Source organism: Pseudopodoces humilis, chromosome 1 (assembly GCF_049639895.1).
Source record: "Pseudopodoces humilis isolate 2021_Gansu_Grassland_sample_001 chromosome 1, ASM4963989v1, whole genome shotgun sequence".
Classification (NCBI taxonomy): Eukaryota; Metazoa; Chordata; class Aves; order Passeriformes; family Paridae; genus Pseudopodoces; species Pseudopodoces humilis.
In genome coordinates, this window is record NC_142200.1 from 34,735,108 (window position 1) to 34,761,561 (window position 26,454).

The window sequence follows — 26,454 nt, forward strand, 5'->3', positions numbered from 1 at the left end:
AATGAGGTGCAAATTCATTTCATCCTGGCTAATGACAGCCAATAGGTCACTAAAATTTTTGACCATTATCAGCTGAGAATATAACCATTCGTAGAAATCAGCAGCAGACTGATCTTAGTTAGGTTCTGTCTAGCTTTATAAAGTGTAATATATTGAGTAGCCCAAGTGAGAGGGCTACATCCCCACTGTTCTCTGAGGTTTAACCATCCTGGGCCCTGGGAGCATGGAGCAGTCTCCTCTCAACTGCTGGTAGTGTAACAAGAAAGGGACACCTGAGCAGTGAGGGGTGGTACTGCTGGCAGATTGGAGCTTGAGTTGAAAACTCTGTTTTCCCCGAGAATACAGGAAAGTCATAAAGAATCTTAGTGCAGAAGCTAAGTTTGCATCCAGGACAGAGGAGAGAAGAAATCCAAAAAGCAGGTATGGCCTCCTTTCCCACCAGAACATCCCGCCTCAGGTGTGCTCAGGATGAAGAAGCACGCCCTAGTAAAACATGGCCGGTAGCTGTGAGGGGCAAGATGACATGGCCACTGATGAGATTTCTTCTTGCTGTATGAAAGAAGGGGAAGGTCAGTCTCAAGAGATATTTTTGGGAAGAAGTGACAACATTTTGTTATAATCTAATATGCAAAGAAGGCCAAGTCTAAGACTGTAGATCTGAAATATACAGAGGGTAGGCGCTTCCATAGTAACTGTGAAAGAGATGTAGGCTTTGAATTTAAATTCCAGCTAGCACATTTAATAGTGTATGAACTGTTTTGGATGGATTCTTCCGAGTAATTCTGACCGGGATCTTGCTTTTTATTAGTGCAGCCTTGTGAAATGGATCCACTGCACAAGCCTACAGTTATCCTATCTCATACTTCACTTCAAGATGCTTTCTTTGCACTTTCTGTGTAATCTTTCAAGTTCGTCTGAAAGTATGAGCCATACTCCTTTTCATGTGCTTTACTGCTTTTAACTGTACATTGCTCAATCCCCATCATCCTTCCTCCTATAGCTCTCCTTTCCTTTGTAGCAATATTTTATCTGTTCTCTTTGTCTGCTCAAAGAATAGCTTATTGTTGAAGATCTGAGTTAGTGAAAACAAGCCTTACATACAGGATTTGACTCAGGAAATAGCTGAAGGAGATGACATAAGAAAGCAAAGACTGTTCAGTGGGAATTCTGCCTCATAAACTTTTTTAGAACAGCTGCAGATGGTGTCACCTGCAAGAATCAGAAGGTTCATCCTGTGCTGAGAGAGACATAGGCATTTTCTGAGAAAAATAATGCAGGTTTGCACAAGAGAAACCTTGCTGTACCTTCTGAGGTGAGTTGTGGAGAGTTGTTCTTGGAGGTGGTGCAGGTTTGAGCAGTGGGAAGGCTACATGTTTGTGCTAATAGGACCAAAAGATGGCATTAGGTAGAAGAGTCTTTATATAACCCACAAATACTTAGGTTTGAGATGAACAAGGAAGTAATTGCATAGAAGCTGTCCAGGGATACAAAAACCTGAAAGAAAGAGAAGAATTGGGTAAATTCAATTCCTTGTATGAGGCTCAAACAGGGTTAAAACTTCAGTCAGAACTTGAACTGATGAAGTAAAAAGCTAGATAGGGATGAGTTTATATAAATAGTCACATTGTGAGCAGTGCAGTAAGTATACGCATGGAAGCAGTATAGTTTCAGCACCACGGGTGCAAGATGAGACCTCTGTTTCACTAGTTGCAAAAAAAACTTGTATTAGCTTGTGCTTTTATATCTACTTTCTTTCACAAGTTGATTTTAAACAATGTATTAATACAGAATGAGCAATCTTTTGATCTGGGAGTACATATTTTGTGTCTGCTTCTGGCTTTCTTCCTCCACTCCCCAAATCAGAAATGTGTTTTATTAATATTTCGTGTTTGTTATTTTATGTTTAAAGAAAAGAATAGTCAAGGTGAGACTGACAGCTCCCGTAGCTGGATTTCCTGTTGACTCTAGGGCCTGCACCAGGTGTGTGCCAGGGAGTGTGTGGCAGGAGAAGTATGCACAGACTTCTGCACAGAAGTATGCCTTTTGCCTCTTGCAGTTTCTGTGAATCAGAGACTCAGGTTTTCTGGCCTATGAATGCTTTTTATAATTTTAAACTTTCCATTGATGGATTTTGCAGTGTGGTTAACACTTCAAACTTATTTTCCACATTAGTTTCTGTGGGGGCCCTGCCAGGCTCTAGTTAAAGGCCATTTCTTTGAGATCTGTGAGGTGTGGACCAACTTGGTTAAGGTACTGCTCCCTTGTTCACTGGAGTTCAGCATTTTTCTTACTCAAGTTTTCTGCCTTTTTGTGTGACTTCTAAATCAATTCCATTCTTTTTCAGCTTGATGTTCCTCTCTGTTCTTGATCCTGTTCTCCCTCTCCAGGAGCTTATCTCAGGCAGCTAAGCCCAGCTGGCTGGCTGGGAATGTCTGCTGGGAATGTCTCACACAGAGGGATGGGACCCACTAGCTGAGCACAGGGTGTTGCAGGCACGCTGTGGAGAGAGCCAGTGCAAGTGTGTCTCTGGTGGACCAAGGATGTTCTGGTGGTTAGAAAACAGGCATTTTAGTGGGATTATCAGCTCTGTTTTTGAGTCAAGAAGTGCTTCTAATTAAGGATTGTGGGCCTTTAATGTGTCAGTTACGTCTTGCAAATGAGATGCTGGCGTTGTTCTGTGTTGTCTGGGAGCACAAGTGGTTTAAAGCCCCTAGGAAGTCATCCCTGACTCACTGGCTGCAAGGCAGATTTGAACTGATGGCTGATGTTTGTTTTCCATGATGAAACTTCCCACAGATAGTACTGAAGGCTGAAAAGCCTTTCCAAGGCAGACTGGAATATTTTATGTAAATAAAAAAGCAGACTGATTTTGGTGCAAAAAAGCATATTACAGAAACTATAGGTATTTTGCCACATTTCTTGCACAAACTGTTTATGCCACCTGAAATTAAAAATGAGATAATCCCAGCAATTTGAGAAAGTCTTATATGATTAATATCCTTTTCCATGTTGCTTGCTGCAGTGAATGATAATTAATTGTAAAGACAGTTTTAGAAGCAGTGCAATAATCTTCTCTAACCAAAAGCAAATGTTTAAAAAGTAAGAAAATTGATAATGCAATTAATTATGTGCATATTACAATAATCTAACCTCCTTGGTAGAAATTTGGTGCCTAGGGACAGTATTATCCACACATTAAATTGAAATGAACAATAACATCCTCTCTATCATTGCAGTCTAGGACATGGCAGATGTAACTTAACTGCAGCCCTTGAAAGTTGCCGAGGTTGAGATTTCAGAGCAGTTCTTGAAAGTGCAGATCTGTTCACAGAAGATCTTTCTCAAAATATTCTAAAAGGTTGTTTCAGATAGAAATATTAAGACTTATCCTAAATGTTTTCAAAGGCTTTGCATACAAAATGCTTCCAAAGGCTTCCTAATTTCACAGGTGGATTTGTATCTAGGTGATGGGTTAATGATGCTGTGTCCACCTGCTTTGAGCTTTAACTTGTGTTTTGAATACATTAGCTCCACAGGTAAACATTCACTGAACGTGGAGTTTTGTTAATTGTGAATATTGTATTTCAAACTTAGCCATGTTATTTCCAAAACAGATCTTAATGAAGGAAACAATAAACATAAATACTTATTTTTAAAATGCTAATATACAAGAAAATAAATAAAATATATTGTCGATAGTATATATGGAAAATAATACAGTTACTGCAAGCTGTTGTGCTGAATGTTTTCTTGAAGGACTGTAAACTCTTAACCATTTGGGTATATGGTTATGATTTACATACAATATTTTCCTAATATTACAGATGGCAGTAGAAGCTCAAGATTAAATTACTTATCTGGTATTCAATTAGACATCAGACGGTTGCTTATAATGTAAGAAAATGAGCATTTAAAGTCATGTGAGTTGCCACAGTAAAATGATAATGTACAAGTAGGTAAAATACAGCACTGATAGTAAGGAAAATGTCAGGAATTGAATTAGCTCAGTATAGGTGTGCTTAATAATGTGTTATTTGTAATATGAATGTATGCTTTGTTGTTTATTCATTATAAAGGAGAGAGATCAACATGAGCTTTATTAGTAAAAATAAGGAAAGAGTGTATCTGTCACAAGCAGTGGAAGAAACTTAAAATTGTGAAGTATTGAGGGATAAAAGGAAGTTTTTGTGTTTGATGTGTTGGTTGTTGTTTTATTTGTATTTATATATACATAGACATATATTTCTCTAATCCTTAGAAGTCTCTACAGCAAGCCATGAAGTGTCTGATGTGTGATTCTCATTTCTATGGGGAATCAATATGCTGTTCAGAGGAGCAGGATGATGTGCCAGGTGGTGCCCTGTTGTTGGGGTGCAGAGCAGCAGGGGCTCAGAAGCTGAAGACAACATAAAGGAATGGAGGCCTTTGAAATAGTTGCTCTGTAGAAACTTTGCTGAACAAAGTGGAAAAAGTGGGGGAGTGATGTTTTTCCTTAACACAAACTGCGCGCTTCTTCTTCCCCCTCTCTTGCTCTCAAAGCCAGTCTTAAAGGTGCAGAACTTAATATATAACATAAACCAGACGATTGGGGATACCAGTATCATAAAGTCACCCCAGGACAACAAGTTTGAACTTGATATTTGGTTTCTGCTGCCTTCCAGCTGACTTCACCCTGGGGCACACACAGTATCTCCTGGACTCTGCCTCTTCCTAGGAGAAATGTGAACTTATAGGAGCTTCTGTGGCTTTCAGCAGGTATTGCTCAAGGGTGCCTGTGATTCTTCGTGGTATAAATGGGGCCCAAACTAAAAAAGGGGTCATTTTTTACCCAAATTTACTTACTTGGAAATTATTGGGTTAGGTAAATGACATCTAGCTTGTTCTTAGTAAGTATTTCTGTGCTGTTTGTGGCTTGGCCCTGGGTGTGAGTCAAGATGACTTGAGCTAACAGAGCTGTAGCAAAATTTAGCAGTGTGAGCAGAGTTCATGTTTCAAACAGTGCTGTCCATCAGTTCTATCAGGAGGTCATTAACTGCAGCAGGCAATTCAGAGGGGGCTACATTTCATTTCATTTTCCTTATAAACACACTTAGAGCAAGAGCTTTTGAAGCTACACAAGCATCAAATCCCATGAGAATAAAACTGAAACAAACAATTCCCCCTCAAAACACAACAAAACCCCACAAAAAAACAACCCCCCCATCCAAACAACAAAAATCCATCTTTGGACATGCAGATCCATAATCTGTATATAGCTACTCATTTAATTCTGCAGTGTGGTTTGAATTAAGCATTTGCTTGTGATCTGCAGGGTTTGGAGCCCTGTATTGCACAGTGCTTGAATTTGTTGCTGGCATGGTAAGACCATGGCATTCTAGTCTACGTGTCCTGAATTATATAATACTACTGAGCACCCTTTGTAATTTTCTTAATGCTGTGAGTCATTCAGCTTCTGGGCATTAGTTAAGTTGTTACATAGATGATTTCCCTCATAATTATACAGAGTTTTGCTGCCTTGTTTTTCTCTTTTTCTTTGGCAAACAGGATTGTTTCAGTAGTGGTAATAGAGTTGCCTGTTGCTATTGTGAGTTTAGTCAGCTGTGAAGCTGCACTTATGTTTGTTATTACCCTGCAACTCGTTATGAAATACAGCCCATTAATTATTTCACTAAAATGTAGCTGCTGGACCTGTGGGACATTCCACTTTCTCCTCTTGCTTTACATTTCCATTAATTTTAATGGCAGTTCAGGCAGTTTCTTTAAGTTTATATGTAATTTCCCTTGGCTGTCACTGCCTGCTCCTTCTAGATACTTCAGTCAATATTTTCCACTGTTGGTTAAATTCATGTTTCTGCTCAGGAGCTGTCACTGTAACTCCCAGTTCCTTATTTCCTCCTCGATGCTACAGTTGAACATTGAGGCATACAGGCGTGGAGGTCAGGGGTACAACATTTCTGTAGCAGCTTTCCAGAATAATACCCATTTTTAAGCACTAAAACATTTGACCTGTAACCCTCCTTGGTTGCTGCATTTGCCTTAATAACTACATTTTTTTTCCCCTTTGGCTCTGCTTGCTATTGCAGTGGACTTGTTGGGAAGTTAATAGCTATCACGACAATTTTTATTTTCTAAATGAAACAATGCCCCCTGGTGCTCTAGGATTCGAGAGGTCTGATTTTACAGTCAAAATAAAAATAAAACCAAATAAAATCTTTTCAGACAGATACTTACTGCTCCTAAATCTGCCAGCTACCACTCAAATGCTGTCACTGTCACTCACAGGGGATGGGGAAGAACACTTGTCAGCACTGAGCAACAAAGAGAAGTCATAAGGAGAGTAACAGGGAATAAAAGCAAATTACAAAAGAGACAAGTCCATTAGGCAGGGTGAAAGCAAACTACAGAAGAGAAAAATAAAATGAAAGAGTTAAGAAATAGTCTAATGAAAGAACAGTTGGAGAAATGTAAAATTAAAACTGTCTGCTCAATGAAATGTTAAATCTAGATAGTGATGGAGAAAGAACGATAATATTAAAAAACAGAAATACTTTTTATAAAATGATTCAATTTAATAAAGGTATTATAGAAGAAAAGGACAAAGAGGGTAAGTGTGAAAAATTTACAATGAAGACCACTAAATTAAAATGGCAAATATAAAAAGGAAGAGAATATGGAAGGTATATATAAGTGCATGAATGCTACAAGAATTAGTAGAATAAATGTAGTTTGATATTTTCTGTGCCTAACAAAACGGATTATCGATGCAGAAATTTAATCTAAAGTACCATCAGTGGTGAAATGTAAGCAAAGCTGATTGGTAATGAAATGAAACAGTTGATCTCTCTTCAGCTGAACTTGTCACTAGCATTTGATTCCATAAAAATTAAGATGCTAAATTAAAAAATTATTCTTGATGGGCATGGCATGCATGGGAACCACAAGAATGTTGCTTGTCCTGGTTGCAGACAGCAAACTCCAGCACAGCATGCCTTCGCACAGCCTTGCAGCTGACGGGAGCCTCAGCTTTGGAAGACCAATCAATAGAGCAGAGACTGCCATAAATCACCAGCTCAGATGGAGTGCAGGGCTATGAACACTACCAGAGCTATCCATAAAGCCAAAACAGACACAAAAAAAACCCCAACAAATAAAGGCAGAAGAAAGGCAAAGGAAACCACCCCTTGCTGCAGCTGCAAGATGTGTAAACAACCCGCACTCTCAGGGATTTTTTTCAGTCACAGGCAAGGATAAAATAGCACAGCTCAGAAGCAGGGATGACTGAAATGGCTTTAAGGTAGCTTTATGTTCCCACAGTCCTGGAGCAGCAATGAGTCAGTCAAGTCCCTCACTGTAAGTTAGAATAGCCTGAAGGCTGCTCTAAATCATTCTGGCTGCCAGTGACCCTGCAACAGCAGAGAGGGGTTGCTGGGGCATAGCAAAGTCTTGGCTGCACTTCCCTTCCTTTGGCCATGTCCTCTGGCCCATCCAGAGGAGCTGTTGGGAGGGGGGTGAGGGGGAGTCGGGGGACAAGAAAGGGAAAAGCACGGAAGTGGCTGTGATGCCTGTTCTGCTGGAAGACCCGTGCTTCTGCTGTGGCTGGCAGAGCTCCAGTGGCTGGCTGTGGTCAGAATTGATCCCAGCACAGGCAAGAAGAATTCTGTGCTTGGGCCATGGCCAGGTGCAGTGGTAGAGTTTGATCTTATTAGTCTGATTTTGAAAGGCATTTTTTGAGAGTTCTTCAGAGTAAATAGAGTTCCTTTTCCCTGGGAATCTCATCTGTTAATGACTGGTTTGTAAGTCCTACATGTGTGCAGGTGTTCATATTCCGTGACCACCATGGTCAGTTTTGTTAGTCTATCAGTTTTAATGAGATGTAATCTCTACCAAGTACTATCTGGCCTAGCAATAGCAGTTTTTAAGTTAATACAGCTATGTGGATTTATGCCACTGAGTCTAGCTCATTATTTTAATTTGGTTTTTATTTGTACCTGGACTTATAAACTAAAAACATCCCCCAATTTGTGAGAAAAACATGAGGCTGTGATTCAATTTGCTTACTTCCAATTTTTTTTTTTTTCTTATTTTAAGAGGAAAATTTGAAATAATATTACAAACAAATAACAAAAATCAATAATCCAACTCCAGATATTTGCATTTTGTACTTGGGATGATTTGATGCTGTTGTCAGTCACCTCTGAATGGTTCTATATGTGATGGAAGCTGAGGTTAAGAGTGTAATTTGTTTCCAAACTCTTATATGAATATTTCAATCTTGCTACTTCTGTGTGAACAAAATGTTTGTGGCTTAAAAGAAGACCATGATGTTCTTAAAAAAAGAGCTTTTCAAACCAAAGGGCTGAAACCTTCCCTTTCTCTCACTAAACATCCCAGCCTTACTAGTGGGTAGTCAAAATGGAAATTTATCAAACTAGTTAGTCACAGCAGGTTATTGAGTGGACTGTTAAAGAACATCCTGCAGCAAAGGAAAAAATATTATCCCTTTTAATAATTCCTTAAAAGCATTCCCAAAATTTTGTTTTCAGTCATCTGGGTATTTCACAATGTGCAACAGAAGTAGAGAGATGTCTGGAAGTACTGAGCAAGACCAGTGGTCTTATAAGTAGTGGACATCTCCATAAGTTATCCAGAGACATATTCTTAACCTGCATATATACAGTGCAAAGGTTATAGTTTATACCTGCAGATCTATTTTAGCAGAAGTGTGAGGAGCTACCTTCCCCCGTGGACTAAGCCTCCATGAAGGTCAAGGTAGAAGGTCATGGACATTCCATTTGCTGCCCAGGGTTATCTGAGACAAAAGTATATCTGATCCCTTGATGAGCAAATGGTGGAAGAATGGGGGTTTGCAACCACAGGTGTGGGAGCACAGAAGCTATAACTAAATTTCATGCCGTAGATACAATAGTTTATAATGTCTTGGCTTTTTCTGATAATTTAGAACAGAAATTTTTAAAGAAAAAAGAGGAAAGAGATATGTGTTGGTTGGATGTATGTCAACACTGGTTGACACAATCAGCAGCTGAAGACTAAATCTTCAGGGTGTAAATTCTTTTAGCTCAGTTGATGCCAGGAGAGCTGTGTCAGACTGCAGTACTTTAAGCTCTGTCCTGAGGACACCCAGCACAATCAGCAGGAACTGCAAACATGGAATCAGTTGAGTTCCTTGGAAAAGATTCAGTACTTTCCTGCCAGGAGCTCAGCACCAGTAGTGGTCTTGAAGATCTAGTGTTGCCAGAAGAGACACATAACCTCTGTGCTGCCTTTGATCAAAACTGAGGGGAAAACTGTTTTGTGTTATCTTTGAGTCTGAAAACTGCTAACATCCCAAAATATTGAAGATCGTCTGACTCAGTGGGATTTCCCTGTGGCTGTCTTCTCCCTGGCCTTTTTAGGTAGGACAGACTGCAGGAACTCATGCTGGTGTGTGGGAGATTGTTCCAGAGTCTTACCTGTGACAATCCAAACACAGAGAAACACAAAAAACCTACCTACGTTTTATCCCATCCACATTATTGTCTTAAAAGAGCCTACTGAGTAGGTATCTCTGATTTAGCAACAAGATGGAGCTGAAATCATGTCCTGACATGCAAGCAGTTTGGATTATTTAATAACTTAATTTTTCCTTGAGGATTGATAGCTTAGTCTGTCATTTATTTGTTTGATATTTTATGATCCGATGATTTCTGCACACATATTTTAGTCAGGCATATTATGTATCACTGTTGCTTTATGTTTTCTATTACTGGGAATTAATTTTTCACACAGTATCTTCATTTAATTATATAATACAATCACATGTGCATCTGCATGAATAGGAAGAATCTGTTCTAATTTAGCCATTATATATTATGCTGTCTTGGGTTTTCCAGTAAAAATTCCCAAGTTTTTTTGTTTTAGCATAACAATAGTCATATTCATTGCTTCTTACATTGTAACAAAAGCACTCAGATGCCAGTTCATAGATTGACATAATCAGCTTTGTCTCTTAATTAGAAAAGAGAATAAAGCTGTTTAGGGGTGTCAATAAAATGACAGATGCATCATTAACAGAAGGCTACGTTGGATCAGAATGGTGCAAATTGTTGGAATTGAAATGTTAAAAATTTTTACTGGTAACCTTTTGTTTCTAATTTTCATTTTCTTGTGCTTCTTTCATAATTGGAAAATAGCAAAGGTACATAATACAGCGTATATATGGAACAGTTATTGGTGATGGAGAACTCAAGTTTATAACCAGAGTCAAGCTATAGCTAGAAAAACTTACTACTTAGGATTTCTGCCTCAATACAAAATTCAGCATGGTCAATTCAGCCTTTAGCCATACCTTTAATGCACTCCTCATCACCCCTATGATGTCAGCAGGTGACAATAGGCTAGCATGTAGATCATGAGATTCAGGACTTGCCCTATGCCTGACTTCTTGGTTCAGTGCAGGGTATGAAATCTTTCCACAATCAGTCTGAATATTCCGTTCAGTATTGACTTCAGGGAGTCCATATTTATCCAGCAGTTTATGATGCTGTTGATATCCACTTATCCTTTGGAATAAAGGAAGTTTTTACATTGTACTTGCAAGATGCAATAGCTTCCAGTCAGAACAAACAAAAATTGCAGAATCTGACAAAAATGCAAATATTTAAACGCTGGGACAATGGGAATGCATGTTTTAGGATTCAGGCATACAGATGGAAATAAGGTTACATGCTGCATCTATGGTCTGTCAGAGGTGGGTCATCCCAGCAGGGTCTGATGTCCAGGGCATCCACAAGACTCAGCATCACACATCAGCTTTACTGACAACCTGAGCTGGAGGATTTTCAGATTTCTTACAGATCCAACTGTTCTCTGACAAGCAATTAGCTGAGGTCATTCCTAGGGTGAAGTCTGTGATGCTTTTTCTGTTTGGCACTAGTCATGTGACACAATTTGGGTTTATCTGGTTCCTAGGTCACATAGCAAGTCACATGAGAGTCCATCCTTGAATGTACACCTCAAAACACCCACACCTACAGCCTTCTGTGCTAGATGGGTGCTGTGCAGCCAGTCTTGAAACCTTTTCAGCAAGGGAAATGATGATTGGGTGAGTCACCAATCTGTAATCCTCAATTTGCATCCATGGATTAACATGGATGAGGTGTTTTAAATCTTAGTCTCCTTTGTCTGTATGCATATTCTTTTCATTAGAACCTGTAAAGCTCATTATCATTTAAACTTTTAAGATTTCATGAAGTTTTGACACTTCTGTGAATTTTGTGTCCCGTGTATAGACAGCTGCCTCATCTGCTGTTTGGGAATCGGCATTTAATTATGTGGGGCTCCAAAACAGTTGAAGTAGCTGTTTGAAAAAATATTGAACACTTTGTTAATAAATTTTCTAATTTTCAGATTAGAATGAGTTGAGCGTGAGCAGGTTGAGGAGCATCAGGGACTATGATAGGCAGACAGACAGACAGATGGACAGACTACTGGAATCTCATCCTGTCTTCCCTGAGATAGGCCTGACAGACAACAGCCCATGTGACAAGGAGGATTCCCTGTCCTCTCTGAACATGGTGACTTACAGGATAGGGAGCAGTGGGGATGCATTCCTGCCCAGTGCAGCAGGAGCATTACCTGTGTGACTGCCCCACCTCCCCAGGTGCCCCAGGTAAGGGGTGAGGCTCCGTGAGTGTAACTGGACAATAGTGAGGGCGAGGGTTCATCTGGCATGGAGGTGTTGCCAGGGTTACCAGCACACCCTCTGTCAAAACCACTCCCAGAAAGCAAGGAGATGGGTCATTGTCATAGGAAACTCTCTTCCAGTGGGAACAGAAGGCCCAATCTGCAGACTGGACACACCTATTTGGGAAGTCTGCTGCCTCCTGGGGTCCATCTTAAAGATGTGAAGAGAAACTTTCCCACCCTGTTATGACCTTCAGATTATCGTCCTTTATTGGTTTTTCAGGTGGCAGTCTGAAAGTCCTAGCAAGTCTGAGGGCAGTCAAGGGAGACCTCAAGGCTTGGGACAGCTGGCTAAAGGATCATTGCACAAGTAGTGTTCTCCTCTATTTGCAGGGAATTATGGGGAAAAAATAGGAAGAGCCAGCAGATCGATACCCAGCTCCAACCCTGGTGGTCACCTTTTCTTTCATCATGGGTTGGCTGAGTTTTGGGCTCTTGTATTTAGTTTACAGGAAAGACATGGAGGCACTGGAGCATGTCTAGAGTAGGGCAAGGAAGGTGGTGAAGGTTCTGGAGCACAAGTCCTATGAGGAGTGGCTGAAGGAGCTGAGGTGGTTTAACCTGGAGAAAAGGAGGCTTAGGAGTGATCTAATCACTCTATAACTCCCTGAAACTGGGTCAGTCTATTTTCCTAAGTAACAATAGGTAGGACAAGAGGAAATGACCTCAAGTTGCACACAGGGAGGTATAGATGGGATGTCAGAAAAATTTCTTCATCAAAAGGGTGGTCAAGCATTGGAACACGCTGGCGAGGAAAGTGGTTGAGTCCCAGTCCCTGGAAATACTTGTGTAGAAGTGACTCTTGGGGACATGGTTTAGTGGTGGACTTGTCAGTTCTAGGGCAGTGGTTGGACTTGATCTTAAAGGTGTTTTCCAAACTAAATTACTCCGTTATTTTGTGAAATTACTCAGTAGGATGGAATCTGGTTTTGAAAAAAGAAAATAAAAGAAAATATGAAAATATATTTTCATATATGGCCATCTTGGATTCTTCAGAAAGATGATCCTTTGTAACCTAAATATTACTTTGTGCAGGAAACAAATGAGGAAAAAAATGAAACAATTATTCATTTGAAATTCTAATATCTCTGATTACAGTCCCCAAGTTGGCATTTGCTCTCTTTAATTAAAAAATTGAGAATTTTATTTATGTTTTCTACTCTGTTTTTCATAGCAGAGGGATTTAAAACATGTTCAGACCTACAATGTCACAGTTACTATTCCATCTTAAGGCCTTTGGTTAGTAATATCTCACTTTCTGTGACTGCAGAATGAAAATGTTTTCTTGATTTGCCTAAAACTGGAATTAGTTTGTTTGCCTGAAACCAACAAGGATTAGATTTGAGAGAACTCACACAAATACAAGGCCAGAAGCTTAATTTAGGTTTAACCCTTATGCCCTTGAACACAATCGAGTTTACATAAATATTTAAGAAGGGCAGCCACAGACCAATTAAAGGAATATATTTTCCAAGCATCAAACCATTGTTTTCAGGCAATGCACTGATGCTGCTAAATTAATACATATTAAATCTGTTATGGGCTTAGCAGAGTTTTAGGCTCAGGAAAGGGAAAAGCAGATGAGAGCACCCCAGGGGGAGGTCGGGCAGAGATTGCCTGTGAGACACACGACCCACGCTCACAGAGTCTGTGTGGCTGAGGGTGGCTGCAGGCTGCTCTGCAAATCCGCCTGAGGAGGACAGGGTACCACCATCCCTGTTGTTAAGTCCTTTCATCATCCTAGGAAAAGCTGTGGGCAAGCTGAGAAGGCTGTGACTGGCTTCATTTTGATATTTGCTAAATAAAATTGAGGAGCAGCTGTTTTGTGGGAAATATATTTAAGGGCTTTTTTTTTTTTTTAATTTAAAAATAAAAATGTTTTAAGTTACTTCAGAATTCCCCTCATAATGAGAGATCTAGTTTCAGTCTAGTCCTACCCAAGATTGCTTAGTAAAAGACTTCACTTTTCATATCCACTCACTTCAGACCCAAGAGTGCATCAGATTGCTGCTCCATAGTGCATAGTATGAATTACAGAAAGGTGATGTGATGCTCATATGTACATTTATGTGAAAAGTATCACTATGCAGACCTAGGAAAATACATTTGCAAGTTATTGGGTTTGTGGGTCCCTAATTGTGGCAGCCAGTTAAAGCAGGGACAGGACTTAGCCAATGTGAACTATGAGAAAGTCTGATTTGAAAAAGACCCATATGCTCTCGAATGCAGGGGCAGAGCCAGAGCAGAGCTCAGGGGGAGAGAAGGAGGGAAAGGTACATGTGAAATGGAAAATAAGTTTTGGAAGAAGAGTAAAGAATGCAGAAGTGCATCTAGGAAGGGGGAAAAGAGGAGAGACTTGTTGCAGTTAGTGAAAAGCCTAAGATAAAGAGTGCAGATTGCAGCATGCTTTCTACTGAAATAGATCACCTGCAGTTTCTGCTGAGAGAAGTAAAATCAGTTCAGAAGGAGAAACTGAGATGTTAATCTAGGCTGGTGGCAGAAGGAGATGAAGCAGGAGAGAATGAATGTTTGTGGGGAATCCGGTTATAAGACTGTTTATTTTGACATGTGCTTGTAGCACTGGAAGAAAAAGAGGTATCTGGAAAGAAAATATGAATAATTGAATAATCTTTGAAAGAGAAGACCTACTAATACTGTAGGTCATCCTACAGACTTTAAAGCTTTTGAAATGTTCACGCAAGTACAGTATTCAAATGTTGTTTTCCTGTGATATATGCCTTACTGACAGGATTAGTTACCTTCTCTTATTATATCAACTTCAAGTTTATTTGCAAATAAGTGAACTAAATAAGGTACCTGGGGCATTTTTGTGTTTATCCAACTGTTGAGACTATACTTTGGAATTTTTCAGTACATTTTTGAGGAAAATATGTCCTGACTGTTAATTCTGTAATACAATTTGTGAGATGTCTGACATCTGAAGCTCATGGGGGAGAGGAGGGAAATTGCTTGCAGATCACCATGTGTTTCTGTGCTTCCATTTGGGGAATGCATGGCCATAACTGTGGGAGTCATGAAATTGTTAATTAAAAATCTTCTTAGCTGTATTGCATCTTTTTTTGAAAAGATAGAATGCAAAATATTTTCTTCTTCTAAAGCTATGCACATGGAGATTTTTAGACAGACTAAGTGGCCCTGTTTTCTAGTTAATTACCTCAATAAATCAGGAGTGGGTTGCTGGTATTTGAAAATTCTGTGCATGGCAGACAGCGTGAGGGACTGAGCAGTTTTCTGCAGTGGTCTGTTGCTGGTCTGTAATGATATATAATGCACTCAGGTCAAAAGGGTGGTACTGATACAATGCCACCAATGCTATAACATCATTTTACTGCTAAACCCCAAACTATTACAATAAAACTGTTTGTGTTACAACATAGAAAGTGTTTGTGTTACTTTACTGCTAACAAAAAAATGAAATTGTGGCACCACTCAGTTTTTCCTGTGATGTGATCTTCGTCTGCAGAAATGTATATGCCTGTGCATATAGAAATAAGTATGCTTATGTACACATAATCTGTATTGATACATATAATCTGATTGATATATACACATAATTGATAAGTACATGTTTACACACACACGTGAATCCTGAGTGAATTCTGTTTGCTTCTCGAAAATGGCTAATACTCCCTGAAAGGGGAGATGCAGAGAGGGAGTGATGTTATTGGTATTAGTTGATCTCACAACTAAGGATCAATTTTGCAGTGAGCAATGCAGGCATGCACTGTAGAAAGGCTCCTGTCTCTGCCTAGGACAGGAGACAACAGATGGGTGTGGGGAGACAGGAGAGCATGGTGGAGAAACTGGACAAGACTCACCATTAATCCTTCTCTGTGCCAGTGAGTGCGTGTGGCTCACAGTGGTGACAGTGGTGGTCAGGATTGGAGAAGGAGTTTGGCTGAGGATGAACTGGAAGAGAAAGCAGGTGGACAATACCTGGACTAAGAACATATTGCAAGAGGTGAGAGCAGAGGCTCCCCAGATCCAAACAGGAGCTTGGTTTGAGAAGATAACGGTGGGAAAGGGCTGAATGGCTGTGGCAGGTCCATGGAGGCATCCCAAGAGGGATGGAAGGATGTGGAAGGATGCAGAGGAATCAGAGGCAGGAGAAAAATGTTTGAGTGGGTCAAGAAAACTGACATCAGAAAACAAATATGAGAAGACAAGACAGAATTAGCAATTCTAATCTATCTGTATCATAAATAAAGAACAAAAAGCTACTTTTCTCTTTGGTGGTTATACAGATGTCTGGTCAACCAAGATTCCAAACTTCTGTGTGGCTCAGTTATATTAAATGGAGGGTCTACTTTCATCTTTTTGTTTTAGTCATCATCCTGCAATATTTAGCATTCAGTTTTATAGAAAATAATACTTGATTTTTACAGTAATTATTTTTTTACTTCTGAAATGATATACATTCTCAAAGCAACAGCACTGTTGCTGCATACAGAAGCAGCAACATTTTTCCATCTAGCATTCTCCTCTCTTTCCTTGTTACCAGGGTTTTTAAAATGTGATAATGTCCCACCACTGTTTCTGAGATTTCCTGAATTTATTTGTTTGCTCTTTATTACGTAAGGAATGATTTCTGCCTGTTTGAATATATTTCTGTGGGGAGTGCTGACATTCTTATCCACACTTCACTTGTCACTTCCAGGCCAGACGGTTAATATGATTTCCTACTATGAGCTACTTACTGCGTACAGTTCTAACATGTGTTGCAGCAAAGCAGTATATTGAAGTGCAGAAATGAATTAAGAGAGAGAGGGATATCAGACAAAAGTCATTGGGTTTTCTTTGGTAAAGTCAGTTAATGTGCAGCATAAATATGTTCCTAATAGGAATAAAAGGAAATAAAGGTGGACTTCATATTCTGATCCCATCCTTCTACACGAGGAAAAAAGTGTTTATGTTTGTGGCTAATACCTAAAGAGGAGTGTCTGTGAGCCTGCAGAGGAGGGATTAGCATTCCAAATGGCAAACTGGAAAACACAGAGGACTAATCAACAGCATCTGGATGGGAGCACAGTCTTTTCTCTGGGAAAAGGCTGAGGGCTGCTGTAATGGTTCCCAGGCTGGATTTTTATCTACATGGTGGTGATTTTGCACAGAAAGCTGAGGTTGTGCTGGGAGGCAAAGGATGTCACCCTTGAGATGGAAGAGGTAATTGCACTGCTCTGCTCAGTGCAGGACTCTGCCATAGAGAAAGGTGTGGGCTAATGTTAGAAAATCAAGAAAGAAGTGACACAAGTATATAGAGGTCTAGAAAATAGTTATGAGGAAATACTGGAAGAAATTGAGGTTGTTTGACCTAAAGAAGACTAAATGAGAACTTAATAAGTACCTTTAAATACATTAAGTGTTCCTGCAGAAGTGAAGGGAGTAATTTATTGTCTTATCCTTTGCAGACAGAGCGAGGAGTAGTGGGCTTGAGGTACAACATGAAGGTAAAGGTTAGTTGTGAGGAGAAACAGATTGCTTGGAGAGACTGGAGAGACTCTATTACTTGAGTTTATTCAAGAAGGGCATAGAAAAGTATAAGGAGGATACCAGTGCACAGCACCTTACCTGGCATACCAGGTATGAAATAAGTAGCCTCTCATCATCTCTGCCTAGCCTATTTTTCTTTGATTAAAGCTGAATTAAGAAAGGAAAAGTCCTGGGCTGGACAAATAGCCTCAAATGTAAAATGTAATAGAATAACCTTGGGTTTGGTCAGGGAAAGTGTTGAGTGGTCATGGCTGCTCTCACAGCCTTGACCCTGGGCAGAAGCAAAGTGGGATTGCAAAATGAAGATGATGAGCACTAAATTTGTATTAATTTTTGATACTGATGAATTAATGTTGCATTGGCCATGGCTTGTCTTCACCATGACTCCTATCCTGGCTGTTATGAATCTTGACATTACATTTGGTAACATAAAATTTCTCAGAATTTTCAGCCTTGATAAAGCCTGAGCCACAAGCTCTTGTTTAGTGGGTTTCCATTTTAAAACTAGTCCCAACTGGCAACTACAAATAGAGTTAGAATTTACAGGTGTGTCCTTCAACAGTGTGAAGAATTGCTATCTACAATGTCAGCATACAATTCCTGATATAATTTAGCTTAAATTACAAAGGAATGAGATTTCTTAGAGAGTGATATTTCGGAGTTACTGTATGAGTTATTGAGTCTTGGTATTTTTGGGATATTTGGGAGCTACCTAAATGAAATTACAAGAAGGGAAAGAGTATAAGATGCTCCTGTGGTGAATGGATAACAGTTGGAGATCTTAGCAACAAAACTTAGTATGGTTTTAAAGGAGAAAAATGTATTTTTACTAAAATCCCAGGAATTTTTGACATTTCAACAAAAGGATTGCATTTTTCTGGAGAAAAAAATCACTATAAAAAATTCACTAGTTGGTTGATTTGCTTTTGTCAGCATTTCTCCCAGTTTGCCTCACATTACCACTAGAGTCTGTTCTGTTATACTGCCCTTTTTGGGAGCACAGATAAGCTCTTCTCTCCTTGGTGTCCTCAAAAGTGTATTTGCTACTTTTTTCTGAGTCTTTGCCCTTTTCTTTTACGAGTGATTTTTATCCTAATGAAAAAGAGATGGTTATCAGTACTGCAGTATAAAACTACTTTACCTAGGCATGAGTACAGGTGGTGGCAGTGTGAGGTTTTTTCTATCCAGGACTCTCACTTCATCGAGTCAATCCATGTCCCTCTCAGGATGATGCATCCATTTACCCCCCACAAAACCTGAAAATAGTGATCAGATAGGAGCGATGCCTTTACTTCCACAGGAAGTATGTAAGCTGAGAAATCAAGGGTAAAAGACTGTATTTGCTAAAACTCATCTGGCTTGTTCTGCAGGGAATGCTTTTTTGTACTGCATGTGTTAAACCTGGAAGATTCAGAGTTCTGGGGGATCACTGAGTCAGATAATTTGGGTGAAGGTTTAAGACATGCATAATTTTATAAATGTCAAAAATTACATTGTAGCCAAATATTTGAAAGAAAATTTTATTTTCTGTCCTCGTAGGTGTAGAACATCTATAAATAGGTCTAGGGGAAAACTGCAACTGCTAAATTTTAAAAAATGGAAAGATAGACTCACTGGCTTCCTCCTGTCCTAAGTTTCCTGTGTTCTCTCTTTCATAATACAAGAAGACATTCCAGACACCACATTTCTGGGGATTACCTTTCTAGGGGTTGAAGCCTTTGGCCTCATTCTTTTCCTCACAGTTAGAGTGTTCATAAGCCCCTGGAAAGACACTGTCTGTCATGTCTTGTTGCTTAAATATTGTGATCGAGCCTGTGAATAATCTCTAACTGCTTTGACATGTTCATAATAGCTTTTGTTCTACTCTGTACCAATCCATTTCCATTCCTTAAAGTCCCCTGACATGGTGTGTTCCAGCTTGGACATGGTATTATGATGGTTTGTCCGAAGATACTGTGGAAAAATCGGAGCACTACCTTTAGCTTTTGTGGATGGTAGTGATGGCTTGGAAAGTGAAAATTACCCCTCTGTGGCAAAAGATATTGTTAGACCTTTTTGTCCTCGGCTTGTGGGGTTTTTTTCCGCCTTTGGTGAAAGTTGTTGTGAAAAGCGGTCAGCTGAACCGGCGTTGCCCTGCAGAGTGACGCGCTTGTGTCGGGCTTCTTCAGCTGTGCTGTGTGCACTGAAGGCTGCAGGAACACCAGATGCCAATCATACACCACCAGTGGATTTGCAAGATTATAGGACAGGAAAAAAGATGAAGGTTAAGCATGGGGCACAATAGAGATTACTTATGGTAATGAATTGTATAATTTTTCTAGACAGATCTGGATTAATGTTTATCCCAGGCAAGAGATTACTGTATGTCTGATTCTAGTTGTAAACAGACATTATTAAACAGAAGGTTTATGTTCATGAAATGCGACTATGGGTGTTAAAGCACTTATGATTTATTATGTGCAAAAAGAAAAATTAACCTGTTCATCTGCTATAGTACAAGATGTGCTGTGGGTTTTTGCATAATTTGAAAGGCATCTGCTCCTTTGGAATACAAATAACCAGTGAGATGAGAAAGATTCTCCTCTCGTTTACACTGCAGTGATGTTGAAATGGTGTAACCAAGAAAATAATAGTCTTGTGTGCTTTTATAAAACAATAATATTTCTATGAGAGATGATGATGGCAAAGTCTGTTTGCTTGTGAATCTTTAGAATATTTTCTTTACAACAAACTGAAAAAAAAAAAAATTAAAAAACACAAAGTAGTGCTCAGAGACCTTTACAAATGACCTTACTGGGGTTTCCAAAATAATTCCTTTCACTACATGAAAGGATAATGTTTAGAGACACTGAATTTAATATTTTTTTAAATTGAATATTTTCCAAAATACTTACTTTGAAGCCCATTTTTCTCCTGCTTTAGTGCATCACTGCTGCTTAGCATAAATGAGACATAGATACAGCATCCACATTTTCTAGAGTTGCCTTACCTCAGTAGGTAAATAATCACACCTGAGTCAGTGCCTTCAGTCACTGAGTCAGTGTTTCAGGTGAGCTGAAAAATATTCCCTTAAGGAGACTATAAACAAACTCCAAAACTTTGCTTTTTTGGTGAAGTAGATGTTGCAACTCTATTACTTGCTAACAAGAAAGTATCTTTTCTCTGTGAAAGCAAAGAAAAATTATGGTTATCAAAGTCTGTTCGTTCTATTTATGGGCTGTATTTGTAGCCAGCTGATTTTTGCATAATGCCATTTGAAATTATCCATTTAACAATGATGGATGATACAACTGTGTTGCTCTCCCTCCACTTTGTAACTGATCCGTCTACTTATAGATTGCATTGGACATGTTGCTGATGCTTTATTTGTAAAATTCACTCACATATGTGAGAAATTTGTTCGCTAAGTCTTACTGACTTCACAGAGGCTTCTCAGACAAGTAAAGATATTCCTCTATATAAGCAAAACCAACCCAATATGTGGAGTGAAAAGACCTGGGAATATTGTGAGGTTTGTTAAGTGAATTAGAATTTAAGCAGTTAGACTAGACCTGAATAAAATGTAATCTGTAAGACATTCTGAATGCATAAATTAAAAAAGTTGCAGTCTTAAATTTCCATCAAAACACTTCATAGTGCTCTTTTCTATTTCTTAGCTATACTTTGCATTTGGTGCAACAATATATTTGTCATGAGTAAAATATAACTTTAATGCTTGTAATATTTTCCCTAATTATCAAATTTTACAACTTCTGTGAAGCGTGAGTCCAGAGTTAAAGTTCATGAGCAAATTAATTAAGCAGTAAAAGTTTCTGTGGGCTTTGTTAATGGTTCTGTTTAGCTGCCAAAGTTGATGAAGGCTTTTGGAGATCCCGGGATGCAGGTAAGGGTCCCTCAGGAAGCGGGCTTGGCTGCACTGCTCTGCTTGGGTTTGTGCAGAGAAGCACTGGGTTTGGGGGGGCACTAAAATACAAGCGGCCGCTCTTTTCTTTGCTGTGTGTTAGCAGACATCGATAAGTCGTGGAGATGACCTCCATCTTCCAAAGAGACAGAAAGCCAGAAATGAAGACACATTTCTGTTATCAGTCTGCTGTGGGTCGTGAGTTGAACTGGTGTTACATTTTCCTCTGAAAGCCACGTAGCCTTGACACAGTGTTTAACAGTGTTAAGCTTATTGCTGCTGAGCTAAACATGTCTGAAGTGAACGATGACCCTCACGTCTTTGCAATAGCAAAATGTCTCCCTGATGTGATCCCGAAGACTTGGAGCATTAAGTTAATTTTCCCCTGGATTTCTGAGCTGCCTTCTTTTTTACCCGGCGGAGAGCTTGTGAAGAATACAGCTTCTGACCGAATGACAGAACGTGGAGGGTGAAATTAGATGCATTCAATTAGAAGATGACAAAAAGCCTTTCTAAATATTTGTCAGGATGCTACTTACAGGACATAGTGTCCAGCCAGGGAAGTGAAAGGCAGACACTCTTGGGACTTAATAGTCTGGGGGGGAAAAAAAATGGGTAAATCATCCAGATTCTTTACGGGCTTGGAAGGGATAATTGAGGGTATCAAGTTGGCTGGTATGTTTCTAGGACTAGTGATCCCTCTCATGTAATCTCAGATTAGTTCTTTGCTTTTATTCACTTAATACAGAATTAAACATTACAAAGTTTTCTGGACCACTTGAGTAAATAATGTTATTTGACCTCTGGAGGATGATAAGTGCAGTGGTTTCTGGGAGGTATTGAAGAAAAAGGGGCTCCAATATAAAAAACTCATTCATCAATGTGGCCAAAGCCACAAAACTTAAGGAAATGGAAAAGGCACGGCAAACTGTTGGCTGTGAGACTGTCAGACAAGAAGATGTACTGAGGTTTTCCAGAGGACAAAAGGATGTTCTTGGAAACTTAAATTTGAAGTTAGTAGTCAGTTAAACAGAAAGATGAAAATGTGAAGCTTGGTTTAGCCACATCTGTTTATCTGTAAATTAAATTTATAGTAACTTCTTTTAAGTAAGTGAGCAAATCTCTGGCTTGTATTTTCCTGCTCAAAAAGTTTTAATTATGGAAGTAAAATTAAATACAGCATACCATGGTTATTTTAATTTTTTTTTCATTTGTGTTACAGCAGTTCAAGGGAGAATCTGACTATGATAGGGTTAATCCAGCTACATAAAAATCCATGCTGTGTATGATAGTAGTAAAGCTTGTGATCCCTTGATCTTTGATTAGATCCAAGCTAGTAAATATCTTGTGTTTAATCAGAATGAGTTGTTCTGCATGTAGTATAAGTCACCTTCACAGATGGGATGTAGCAGCAGAGTTGTTCTTGAATATTTGTTTTAATCCCTTCCAGAACAAGCATGCTTTATGTTTCTTTGTTGTAAATCAGATTCAAGCAACTAAAGACCAGCATGAAGGAAGGATATTTACTTGCAGTCAGGAGTAGGACAGTGTGGGAACCTTTTTTCCTTTAAAAGAAAAATGTAACTTAGTAGGTTCTTAACAGGTATTTTATACTATTCTGTAAAGATAACTAACACATCGTGGCTGCTTTTTTAAACTGGGATGCAAACATCAATACCTGGAATTTCTTCTTAAACTGTCCAGATGCATTTCTGTCTTAGACTATAAATATAAAGAGACTGAGATTTATTGCAGTTAATGTTCAGCCTGTATTATTATCCTATATTTTAAAGATATATAGTTAGAATGGCTGTTCTCTTTGCTGGTAAGCTGAAATTACTAAAACGTTACCTGTAAGGATACTTGTTTTGTGTGGTGTGTTGGTGTCCTATTTACCTAAGTCTGTCATAATTGCCTTCCAATACATCTTCCTCTGACACACCAAATATTGAAAATGAGATGACTCTTTGCTGGGAGCTTTTATACCGAATGTCATTTTTCTGCGTTCATAACTTAATGGTAATAACTGGACGACCTGTAGTTAAATTGCGTCTCAATTTCACTCACTTATTTTTCCTAATCACCACATGGAGCCTGCAGTGCTCAGAGGTGTGATTAGATTTAACCTGCCATCATATCTGAAGAACTTTCTGTACAACATATTATACCTTGCAGGAATTATAGATGTAAATGGTGGATCTAAGTGTAATATATAAATAGATATAAAGATGAGTTGCTCTCATGCCAAAATTAACTCCTGTTTATTTTTTTTTTTCTGTTTTTAACAGAAAGACTGGAGAGCCCCCACTAATAAATGGCTGGATTCCTTACCTTGGGAAAGCTTTGATTTTTAGAAAAGATGCTTACAAATTCTTGCTGGATCAGCAAAAGAAATTTGGAGATATTTTCACTGTACATATTGCTGGTGAGAAATATTTTAGTATATATCTTGATTTTTTTCCATCAGTGAAGTTAAATACTAATCCAAATGTTTAGTTTAGAATGTTCCTTAACCTAAAACATTTTTCTCTAGCAAAAACCCATAAAAATCCCTCAAATTTACATATATTGTAAGCATAATAATTATCTATAAAATATCACTATCGATGTGTGGATTTATTTGCATCTCTAAGTATATATGTATTTTGACAGATTTTGTAGGTATGTACTGTATGAACATAGATTTTGCCAGCACATTTAATTGTGTATTGGTGGGGTTTTTTCCTAAAGAAGGGAGAAGTAACATCATCTTGACACTGCACAGAAAAATATCAGATTAAATTTAGAAAACACTTACAAAAAAAGTGCAGAATTTGTTCTCACACATTTTACAACTGGTTGACAGGAACACAAGGGAATGAATGACACATTGACTCAGTGATACAATCGGGACTGGAACACAGAAGTTTCCCATTGCCAGCCTCTTACTCCGATCATGCTTGCTGAAAATAACAATATAATAAAGTATGATATAACCTTGCTGCTTCCTGTATTTATAACTGTATTACTAAGCTAGATTGAATACAAACATTTGAGTGATTTCACATAGACACTTAGCTGTGGAAGAAAAACATAGAATAAAACTAAAATCCTGAATGAAAGTTAAATAAATAAATTTACATCTACCTATAGAGATCTACTTTTTAGTAAAGTCAGTATAAAATCCAGTATTTTCTTGTATTTAGAAAGGGAAGCTCTTATTAATACAGATGGTTATGATCATCTTCTACACCTTTACATGTTGATATCCCTGTTCAAATGATCAGCTTTAGTCTATATAATTTTTAATTATTCCTGTAGTTATAGGGAGCTTGAGGCAAAAATGTAAAGTGTAAATGCTGAAGTTTGCTTTTTAGTTCTAGGGCAGTAGCCTTAGCTTTATATTTCCATAGAAGCAATATTTTGGAATGAATTTTTTTTTAAGTCAATTAATTTAATTTCCAGCCATGTGTTAAATCAATAGTTTTTCTTCCTTTTAAAAAAATCTTTTTGTTCCTTTGGAAGAGAATTTTTACTGTATTAAATATGTGATTTTTAAAAATTTCATTCAGGGTTTTTTCTGGAAACTGGTATGATCAGATTTTTTGCAACTTGAAAGTGAGTTTGTCACAGTACAACACCAACTCCTGTTGAAATACAGTCTTTTTTATTGTTAATTTGAATTCACACTATAATACAGTTTTTGCTTCTTACAAATACCAATTAATTACTATAATTTAGATATTGTCTTAGAACATTCATAAAACCAGATACAGTCATAATTCAGAATCTTTAAAGTGTCAGATCAAATATTTATTTCTTTGGCCTCTTTATGTTTTTATGCAAGACTGTGTTTAGAAATTTGTGTTTAAGGAATCTATGAGTGTAATTTAGTTTCAGAAATTTCTATTTCTATGATAAACCAAATTCCATCTCAGATAATCCCCATATATTCAAGTCTTTTGAGCTAAGCCTCCCTTGATAAAGACTGAGGTAAATGTAGCTTGTTCTGGATATCATTTCAGTCTTGTGCAGGGAAATGTTTGATTTTGTGAATTCGTCATACCAGAGACACCACTTTAAGTTCTCTTTTTCAGTATAAAATTGCTGACCATCAGGACTTCATTAAAGAGAAATAGTTTGTCATCCTCAAGTCAGGGAAGAAACCAGAGCTAGTTAGTATCTCCTATCGTGTCCTGATCCGAAGGCATACAGGATTTCTTTACATCTTACTGATTTGACAAAGATGATGTTTCTGTGCTCGGCAAACATAGCGTAGCCAGCTGTATGTGGACTATCATTACTTTACCCCCCTGGTGGATGTCTAAAGGTCCTGTCAAAAAATTCTATCAATATATATTGTTCTAATTATTGGTTCTCAAACTAGTTCATTTGGAAAATGCAGAACGATGCTTGGAGTTTCTGGCGTTGCCCCGTACTCGTAATGCGATTTTGCTGATTGTACTTTCCCATGTGATGAGCAAATGATTGTCATCCCTAAAAGTCGCAAGGGACACGGATGTCATCTTAATAAAGAAATTAAAAAGCACATCTTTCTATGAGAAACAATGTAAATTCCTGACCTGTCGCAGAAAATAGTTCTCTAATTGGTTTTGTGTGGTGGTGCAGCAGAATCGTTTTCCCCAAACGTCATGCCAGCGCAGCACCACTGTACATCATTGTCAGCAGTTCAGCAGAATCTCCCTAATAAGAGGACGATTACGTAAACGCGATATTCTTGGGGGGAAAGGGAAAAAAAAAGATCAGGAAAGAATAAGGAGGGGAAAGAGGGAGAGGGAGTCTGTGGCGTTGAGATGATCATGCTTCCCAAGCCTCTCGGCTTGTTAAGGGTCAGCAGCATATGCAGACGGCTAGGTAAGAACTTATAGAGCTTGAAACAGTTTTGTCATTGTTTCTTGGGATTAAACTTTGTGTCCTTTTCCTCTCAAGTTAATAAGAGTGATAATGAACCCTGCAACATTCTCTCTGAGACTAGCTCACCTTTTAATAAAATAATCCTAGTGATTTTTACTAAGCACATTTGCCTTTTCAAATATTGCTGCTAAGTCATTCTTTTCTTTAAAGCATGATACACCTACAGTAACAAATCACATTTTTCTCTTGTAGGCAAAAGGTAATTTACATTAACTCCTTACCAGGCTGAAGCCTGCTGCAAGCATTGCTGAAATAACATCCATCATTAGATGCCATCTGAAATGCTTGTCTTTCATCATTAGCATTAAAAAGCTCCAGAATGCATTATTAGAGTAATTTCTTAACTATCATACAAATACTGGCTTCTGTGCTCAGATTTACCAAAG

General features: G+C 38.5%; 1 protein-coding gene across 1 annotated transcript in view; it reads left to right on the forward strand.

The window, feature by feature from the left end:
• The window catches only part of CYP7B1 (cytochrome P450 family 7 subfamily B member 1), a 125,100-nt gene that overhangs the window by 79,479 nt on the left and 19,167 nt on the right, over positions 1 to 26,454 (forward strand). Inside the window, exon 2 of the mRNA XM_014256646.2 lies at positions 23,443 to 23,579. Within this exon, the coding sequence (XP_014112121.2) occupies positions 23,443 to 23,579 (137 nt within the window). The remainder of the gene's footprint in view (positions 1 to 23,442; positions 23,580 to 26,454) is intronic.